We start from the raw sequence: 9903 nt of genomic DNA, 5'->3' as shown, positions 1-9903 counted from the left end.
GAAATACAAATTATCATGCCGCCGCACATTCCTTAGGGGTTGCTTGATAGCTGGTTAAAGTTATGCTAGTAATTGTAATGTTAGGATTAGTTATGAGAAGATAGATACATAGTATTTTATGCAGGGTTTAGTTATTTATGTACTTATTGGTTATTTCATCTTTTATTCTATATAAAATAATACATATATTCACTCATAGCTTATCCAGGTATTTGTTATGCGATTTTTGAAATTACAAATCAAATAAAGTATTAATTTTATATATACTTACCTCCTAATCAACTGCCAAATATAATATTAAAAATTTAATATTTGCATAATCCATCTCCAAATCAGCTACCAAATGATCCCTGTACCAATAATTGCACCCCCAAAATTATACATGGATCACATTTTTAGTAGATAGCTGTCAGAAAAATAGGTGGGGTTGTTCATTTTTGGTCCCTTTTGGTAGAAAATGACACTTGAAAGGGATCAATATTTCATTATTCACAATGTCTTGTTCTAGTTTTGAGTATATTACATTATCAATTTGAACCAACTCAATCATTTCATCAAATTCCCTCGGCTAGGCTGGCAATTCTCACAGTTTCTTACAACAACAAAAGAATAATATATAATTTCCATTTTTTCTTTATAATTTGTACAGATTTGTTAAATTATTTGTTGAAGAATAAAAGAATATGAGATAGTGTAAAGCTGTAAAGAAGTGAAGATTATGGACTTAATATTATTGTTATCATTATTTTTTTCTCCTGACTTCTGTTTGGTGTGGGAAAGAGATAATAAAATAAAGTTTCTTTTTTTGACATTTATGTTTTTTCTGTTGTTTCCCACTACATAGACAGGAATAATAACTAGGAGGAAGATTAAAAAAATAAATTAAAAAAAGGATAAAATCAAGATCCTCATAAATCTAAAGCCTTTTTTTTTCCCATTTTTTTTCATGCCCCCCTATTCACCCCTCAAACATTAATCTTTACTCTCTTCAACTGCAGCTGCAGACACAGAAAAATATACTCTTTTGCCAATTCTTATTGCCTCTTCCTTCCCTTCAATCCACCTGCCAAAAACACAATACCAACATTAATTAAAATTTTTTAAAAATATCTAGTGATAAATAAGACACAATAGATTTTTATATATAGAGAGAGATATTACTAATATCAATTAGTTGGGATTAAGTTTTAGTCATGTTACGACTTTTAGTCTTGTCAGAGATTTATATGCTAGTAAAAAAATTGTGAAGAAGTTTTAGTTAAATTTTTTGTAATAGTGTTGAATTGAGATGAGCTTAAATAGAGTGATATGAATGGAGAATTTATATAATGATTATAACTTGTTTGAGATTGAGATGTAATTGTTGTTGTATTTTTACTTACTAGATTTTTCTGATGAAGTTCTTCCACTCACAGATGTTTTCAAGAATCCAAAATGCTTCCCTAGAACAGATTTACCCTGAATAGAACAACACATTCTCATTGTTAATAAAAATGATATAACAACAGTAATAACATATTCAATGTAATTTCACAAACATATGTCGGATTTGAAAAGAGCAGTGCGTGCACAGCTTTACCCTTACCATATGAAGAAAGGTAAAGAGGTGTCTCTGATAATAAAAAAAATTGATATAAGAAGACATAACCTTTGAATGTGTTTCAGAGAATCCAGTTACCATCTCCATGGAATTTCTATCATTATAACATCTTTCATCCTGAAAAAAAAAAATATACAAAAAGGGTATATGTCAAACAATATAAATAAAAACAACCATAATTTAAGATTAATAAAAATGTTGTTATGTTAAACTTACCTTAGGAAAATTAGAGAATGGAGAACTGGCAGTATCATCAAGATAAAGAGACTGTTTTTTCACCTTTTGCTCATTTATTTTCCTCTTCTCGTTTGCTTTTTTTGTGTTTTCAGAAGGTGCTGATGGATAGAAAATATATCCATTTCGATCAAAACAATATTCTTGATGAAAATGTGGTGGACCAGAAGAAGCATCAGAAACCATAGACATATCTTCATCTTCTTGATCTTCATCATTAACATACTCTGTTTTATATATCCCATATTCATTATTATTACTAATATCTCTTCTGTTGTTGTATTGATCTGCAGAATTTGAGAATTGATCTAAGTACATTGTCCATCCAGATTCACATCCACTGCTACATTCAGAACCAGAAATATTCATTCTTGAAATTTTTCTGAAAAAAAAAAGAATGTACTTTTTTGGTGTTTCTTGAAAAAACAGAGGAAGAAAAATAAAGGGTTATTTAATATGTGTTGCATTCTGTTTATTGGTGGTGTATTTATAAGTGGGGAAAGAGAAAGAAGAGTGTAAGGTATATAAAACCAAAGTTAGCACACTCAATAGTAGACTAGCTTTGTCCTTTGCTTTATCTTTTGGGCCTTAGTTTTTTCTCTATTTTGTGAAGGATCAAAACTTGCCAGTTGGCTTTAGTCATGGGGTGGGGTGGGGTGGAGTGGGGATGGGGGGGAATGAGTTTTTGGCAACTTGCAAGTGATATTGGTACAACATGGTGATTGCAAGAAAATCATATGTTCAACAATATTTGTGCAATAGCCATCCAGCAAATGCCAACTATTCCCTTGCATATTGTGCTTGTTATTTACCACACTCCATTTTTAATTTTTTTTTACATTTTTTACTTTCTTGTTGAAGTTGTGATAATTGAATTTTTACCACTTCCTTGTTAAAAGTGGATATTTATTGGATTTGGGAACAAGCGAAGGGGTCAGATTTATCCCAATGATAGCAAGGGTGATGGACAGCTAATGTTAAAGAATGATTTTTGATATAGACATTTAACTAGTTATTATTTTTTCATTCTAAGATACTATTTGATTTTGGCATAAAGTTTAAAACTGAAAGAAATTTTTTTAAAATTTGTGGTCTGAAATAAGACATAGATATTTGTATGACAGGTAAAATTGTTATTTTAAAATTAAATCGTTACTTATTAAATATAAAAAATTGTCTTTTTTTAGATAAACTAAAAAAAAGTGTCACATAAATTGAGACAGACGAAATTTCTTTAATAAAGAAAATAATTTTTATGAGATAATTATTATTAGTTGAGTAATCAATTCCCTAATGTTATAACATCGTGTACTCTAAGTAAAATCATACGAAAAGATAAGCAAATATATAAAATAACCACAACGAATGCTTACAGGGGCGTCTAAAGGAACTTTAAATTAAGAATTCATTCTTGTATTGGATGAGTCATTATAATATTGCAATTTATAAAGGATGAGATGAAACAATAGTCCTAGTATATCATCACAATTCACATGCAAGAAAATTCCAAACATAATTGTGGATAATATGGGATTCTGTTCATATTATGCATTGACAAAGTTAAGTGAGAATACTTTTTTGTCAAAAAGACTTTTGTCATTGGGATTGAAGTTCAGAATTGTCTGCAAATCTATGCCATTTTGAGCAACATAAAACAAGGCAAGTGAGTCAGTAAGCAGCTTTATAAAGTGCAGCTCTGCTATATATGACCTTATTAATGAAGAGTCAATTGAACCTTTTTTCTTGGATCACTTGTTGCTGACACAAGAGCAACATTTAAAAAAATAAATAAATTTTGACTTCGTTTGTTTTTCTAAATTGGTAGTAATTGGAGGCTTGGTCTTTGCAGAGTTTACAAGTTTTTCTTTGTCCACGGTTGTGTAAATGTGAAATCCGTGATGCAGGACATGCTGATGAGGGCAAGTCAAACAAGATTGATAAATTTTTGAAGATGAGTTTATATGTCATCTTAAATGAATTTCACATTAGAACTGGAAAGTAAATTACAGAGTAAGAGCATAACTTAAATCGACATGGTGTGCAGTAATATAAAACACAAATCCAAATCAAAACAATGTGTCATTGACTTGGATCGTGATAGTGTACACAAAATTTATTCAAGCGATCTCAGTCTATTGTCTCAATTACACTTGTATGTGAATACGTGCTTATGATTACGTTGGTTTTAAAGCTTTATTTCCTATCTCAAATTGATATTACCTTTGTAATTTTGCCTATGGAATGTTTTCATATTGTTTTATTTTTAAAAAAAAATAGATTTACACAAACATACATAGACAAATACTTAGGTGTCTCCACCATTGAATAGTCTTCTTGACTTATTCAAAATCTCCCATTCAACAAACTTTAAATGCCAATTCTTGAAAAGTTAGTGCTAGTGGCACATCATTAGGTAAATAATAGTAGTACATATGATTATTGAGCTACTTAACATAGCAAGTTACAATCTTGGCCTTGATGCAAAATCCAGAAGCCAAAGAAAACAAAAGTTCTACTCATAATTAATCCAATGTCAGGGTAGACCAGAGTTACTAGGTACTAACCGAAAATATCAAGGTTAAGTTAGAAGTTTCGAAAGATATTCAAGATTTAATATATATACATAAAAATAATTTTTAAGCTGTATATTAGACTTTAGAGTGCATTTGGGTGGAGCCGTAGAGGGATATGGGTTCAGTATACATGTGTGCATCCAAGCTAAAAATATCCTATGGTGCAATAATTATATATGAGTGCACCTCGTGAAATTGGTGATTCAAATTCCAAGCTTGTCTTATTGTTTTTTTCCCTTCTTTTTCTAGAATTGAGCTAGGGTTACTTTTTTCCCCTTGTTTCTTTGTTTGGTTTGTTTTTTTCCTAATTCCAAGTGGGATAGATTAAAATCCTAATTCTACTTTTATCACCATGTTAATCAAATGTCTATACTAGCTACTAGTAGTGGACAATGTAACATACAATTAATTGGCTCAACACTGATCCCGGTATTTTTGGATTTCGACAGAGAGTAGAGAGTAGGATATATAAGTGAAAATGATATTCTACATGACCTCATAATATCTTAGTTTTATATTTACCTTAATGAATCAAGTTGCCTAATGTGTTTCAGCTGAAAAGGTAAAAGCATTAAAGTAAGAACACAATAATTAACGAGGAAACACCCGGCTCAAAAGGTATAATAACCACGACCTATTCCCCAACATGAGTTCTCCCAACTACACTAAATGAAAACGAGTCTTACCACAAAAACGATTACAAACTATGTAACCTAAGGAATAGTGAATTAAACCTCATGCTAGCACACATCTCCCAAGAAATGTATTCTCAAATCTCGAGTTGCTCACAACTTGAAGATTATATCTCTACTTCAGTCAATAACTCACTGAACTATCAATACATCAAATCACAAACTCAAAGAAAAACTTTCTAAATCATAAACTTTGTAAAAGGATCAGTTTCTTCAATGAGTAACTTCAAGGTTCAACAACACCTTTTCAAAGTCAATTCGTCAATTGCCTTTTTGATGTTGTGAGTGCTTGAGTCTTCAGTGACTCTTCTCGTCTATTTAAGCACTCTGCCCATAGAGTTTTATTTCACCCAGACTTGTTAAAAATAACTCTGATGTCAAAACAAACTCTTGTTACTTTTTGAGTTCTACTTTGAGTTGGACTCCTCCTTCCAACTGACTTCTCTTTTTAGTGTTGTTGTAGGACTCGAACTCCTTCAGGTTTGATTTATTCACCTTGAACCACAGTTATCCTTTCCTAGATTTCTACAACGTCAGACTTGAAAGAATACTCATTTATTTCATTGTTCCCCTGGAACAGGCTAACTGACATGTTTCATTTTCTCACGTCATTCATCAAAACTCCACGAGTCCTAACAAAAAATCACTCATATTGTAAAAAATTAGATGATAATTTTATGTAATTTCAAAAGTGTAATGAGGTAATGATAAGAATCTAAAGGTTAAATCCGTTAAATGTATATTCTAGATTCATTTGTTATAATAGTGTATCCATTCTCTTAAAATTCTGAATCCGTCAAAGCCTGCCTACACATTATAATTTTCGGAAAAGAGCCAAAAATACCCCTAAACTATAGGAAAAAGTTTTAAAATACCCTTTATCCACCTTTTGGTCTAAAAATACCCTTCTACTCAATTTTTTGGTCTAAAATTATCCTTCCATTTAACTTTTTAGCTAAATATAACCCTTGAAACTAACAATCCTCTTTTTATTTTTTAAAAGTATTTATCATGTGTCATTTTCTTATTGAATGAAATAAAAATTCCACCTCCACTAAAAAAAATTCATAATTTATCTAAATCAAAAAAATATACCTCTTCAAGACCCCCCCCCCTCCTACCCCTCCATTTTTTTAAAAAGCTACATTGGTAAACAAGATAAGGATTTTTTATCCAATTAACTAGAAATATAGACTAGATTTTTTTTAGTTTTTGGCTTGATTTTTCTTTACTATTTAATAATACTTATTTTTTTACAATATGTATAAACAAAATGATTTAAAATTTTTAGTTATACGTATAACTAAATTATTTTCAAGTTATTACAAGATAGTAAAAAAATATTTTAAACTAAATTAGTTATTACAAGATAGTTAAAAATAAATAAATATTTTTTTCTATTACAAAATAGTTTTTAGATAGTTATTGTAAAACTATCTTGTAATAATATCTATAACTAAAAAGATTTTTTAAATAAGTTTTAAATTTTTTTTTCATAATTTATCCAAATCAAAATAATATATATGCCTGATTACCATAAAAAAACTAAATTTTAAAAATAGCTATAGCAAAACAAAAAACTATTTTTAAATATTTTTTTTCATAATTTATCCAAATCAAAACAATGTCCCTCTCCATGATCCCAAAACAAACTTTACAAAAAAAAAGTTATAGCAATAAAAAACTATTAGATTTTTTTAAAAAAAAAATTGGTGTCTTGAAGAGGTATATTTTTTTGGCTTAGATAAATTATGAAAAAAATTAGCGGAGATGAATTTTTATTTCATCCAATAAGAAAATGACACATGATAAATACTTTTAAAAAATAAAAAAATAAAAAATAAAAAATAAAAAGAGGATTCTTAGTTTCAAAAGTTAAAGTTAGCCAAAAAGGTAGATGAAAGGGTATTCTTAGAACAAAAAGATAAGTAAAAGGATATTTTTAGACCAAAAATTGATGAAGGGTATTTTAAAACTTTTTTCTATAATTGAGAGATATTTTTAGCCCTTTTTCAAAAGTTTTTAATGTACTTGGAATAATTTTTAATGAAAAATGTCCAAATGATCACTATTCACTCTATGTGGCTAAACCACTACAGTCTAATTAGGGTAAGTATTTCTGTTAATATATAAAGATAGATACATTTACAACTTAAGTTACATATAAAGTACAACAATATACTGCACTCTATTCTAACATGAGGTATGTGTAGCAGATTCATACATCATCGTTATAAAATTATACTTTTTTTTATATCAATTTATATGACACAATTTTTTTTAGTCAAATCCAAAAAGAACGACGTATTTTTTATTTGACAAATATTTAATGAAAATTATCAATATTTTACCCATGTTGAGTTTTACTCATTTGACAAAAAACCCCACATAGCCCAAAGGTGTACTCTTCTATTTAAACAATCCATTAATCTGAAAGATAATTTTGAAACATTATAAAGTCTTTTTATATTTCTTAAACTCTGTATTTAGTTAAATTACATCTCATAAATTGAAACTAAATGAATAACTATATTAGGGTAAAATTACAAATGGTGTAGGGGAGGAACACAATAATAAAAGAAGCAGCACACAGTGTGCCGACCTAGGAAGAAACAGTAAATCATTCACAGTAGGGAGAGAGAGATATATAAGTGTCCCAAAAATCATGTCATTATTATAGGGCAAAAAGGTAGTTCATATAAGGCTAAAATTATGAGATTGCAAAAATAACTATTTAGTTGAGTTGGTTTTGTAGGGGCGGGGGGTGTATACTTTTTAAGTCATCTGGTCCCAGACTCTAATCTTATTAGCACATGCCATCTGCTGGCTTCTTGCCCCGCCCAAAACGAACCCCTTTTTTTGTATGATTTATCCCACTAGCACTTGTACTCTTCCTATTTTTTAGGCCTTTGCTTTCTTATATCAAAATTATCCCTATATATTTTTCCCATTTTTCAAATATATGTTTAACCACTTTTATGGAACTAATTGGAAATTATTAGATGAGCAACTTATCAGTATATTAATTAGCACAAGAAGAAACATCAAATGGAATAGGGAGCTAGGTCGATTATCGAGCTTTTCACCGCATGAACTAATTTTTAGAATCGAGGCATGTGACGGAGGAACGTCGCGTGCGCCTAATCGAGAAAAAGTGGTCGTCATAGAGGGGGGTAGGACATTGGTCCGAATGGGTATATGGACCGACAGTGGTTGAAAAAACAATAAAATTTCAACAAATAATATTTATTGTACTATCAATAATTTTAGAATTATAGTGAATTCGATACTAATAGGACGTAACGTTAAAGGTTGAACCTATTAAGTTAAATTGTGAGTTCGTCTTGGTGGATAATTTATAAGCGGTCTGCGACTCTTTTCATCATAATCTAATTTTTAAAGTAAATTTTGGCTCCACTTTTAAGTGAGAGATATAATCAGGAAACTTGTTGACCTAGTCTTTTATCTAATTTTACTCCAAAAGAGCATGAAGTCAACTTCAATTTTATAAAGTTGCAAAAAAATTGGAAGTATGCTCTAATATGATTGATTTACAAAGCTATAAAGAACGATCGTTTTGTACATTTTTTCCCCACATTATATTGCATTGGCTTTTAACCAGCAAAGAGTGATGATGAAAAGTATGGGCTTTGAAGCAAAAGACTTGGCTTTGCCAATCCTATGTGGTCCCTTGGAAAAGGTTAAGGTTTAAGATTTATCACTCACTTGTCATTATTTGCAATATTTTCAAACTCACTTTGTAAGAGTCACACTCTAACAAGTCACAAACAAGACATTTTTTTTTTCCAACGGCGACCCAAAGAGACAAACATCAAAGTCCACATCGAGGGAGTCAAATCTCCCATACCATAATATGGAATGAGAAAAAAAAACTAAGACCCCTTTTTCTACAAGTAAAAATAATATCTATATATGTTAACATTCATGTCTAAAACTGCATTAGGGTTGGTTAAGACATTCAAATAAGAACATTTGGAAATGGTCCCTATTGTTTAGGACACACAATCACGCGCTTTAAATCATCTAGAGAGAAGTTTGAGTTCTAAAAAGATCTCTTGAATAGAAAAACGACATAAAAAATGATTTTAAAATAATGGTTAAAAATACGTCAATCAGTGAGGTTTACTCTTCCTTTTCGATGCTCTGTATAAATATGTAGACATGCATAATATACTTAGAAAGACAATTTTCCTCGAATATTTGTTTCAATAACACTATACTAGAAGTCTAGAATATGCAAATCCAAATGATTTCTCGACATTTGGGGACAAGATTAGGACACGTAAGTAGCAAAATAAATTTTCTAATGGATTATTCTTTATTGTAGAAAATAAACAATAAATGGAACTTATAATTATGATCTATAACTGGATTTGCAATGTGTGTATCATTGTCTAAATGTAGAAGAGTATAGAGGCATCTGAACAATAAATGTGGAAGTGGACACAACAAGATGGTGGGACTATCGTTCTCAGTGTGACAACCAAAATTCACCATTTTACGCACAAAACAACCTACTTATGTCCTTTGGGAAAAATAGAATAGCAAACAAAAAAACAAAAATCAAAAAATTGTGCTGACAAAAAAATAAAATTTGGGTCTAACTCAATCACAAAAGTTAGTTCACATGGACCTTAATATCCCCCGCACGTCCATGACCAGAAAACTGAAGTGCAGAAAATATAAGACGGAGGCCCAACATAATATAAATAAGGGGAAATTACGCAGATAAACAAACATATATTAGCTAATTATCTAACATAGTTATAATTTGAATTAATTA

General features: G+C 29.9%; 1 protein-coding gene across 2 annotated transcripts; it reads right to left on the bottom strand.

Annotated features, from left to right (window-relative positions):
- Nucleotides 1–716: 716 nt before the first annotated feature.
- On the bottom strand, nt 717–2436 carry LOC129903041 (protein SOB FIVE-LIKE 5-like). 2 transcript variants are annotated; one of them, XM_055978519.1, is made up of 4 exons: nt 1817–2436; nt 1586–1717; nt 1383–1458; nt 717–1063 (listed from the first exon to the last, which is right to left on the bottom strand). In XM_055978519.1, the coding sequence occupies exons 1-4, from the start codon at nt 2201–2203 to the stop codon at nt 1035–1037; spliced, it is 624 nt and encodes a 207-aa protein (XP_055834494.1). In that variant the 5' UTR covers nt 2204–2436; the 3' UTR covers nt 717–1034. The 2 variants fall into 2 exon arrangements, with proteins under 2 accessions (XP_055834494.1, XP_055834495.1); XM_055978520.1 differs by having other exon boundaries at nt 1649–1717; nt 1817–2433.
- Nucleotides 2437–9903: the final 7467 nt, after the last annotated feature.

The sequence above is a fragment of the Solanum dulcamara genome, chromosome 9 (genome assembly GCF_947179165.1).
Source record: "Solanum dulcamara chromosome 9, daSolDulc1.2, whole genome shotgun sequence".
Classification (NCBI taxonomy): Eukaryota; Viridiplantae; Streptophyta; class Magnoliopsida; order Solanales; family Solanaceae; genus Solanum; species Solanum dulcamara.
This window is presented reverse-complemented; position numbering and strand designations above follow the sequence as displayed.

What these genes read in the sequence shown, in the direction of transcription:
- LOC129903041 (XM_055978519.1), bottom strand. Translation starts at nt 2,203, where the DNA reads ATGAATATTTCTGGTTCTGAATGTAGCAGTGGATGTGAATCTGGATGG. An exon ending in CATTCTCTAATTTTCCTAAG is followed by an intron (nt 1,718 to 1,816) that starts GTAAGTTTAACA and finishes TTTTTTTTTCAG; the next exon opens with GATGAAAGATGTTATAATGA. An exon ending in TCTTTACCTTTCTTCATATG is followed by an intron (nt 1,459 to 1,585) that starts GTAAGGGTAAAG and finishes TGTTCTATTCAG; the next exon opens with GGTAAATCTGTTCTAGGGAA.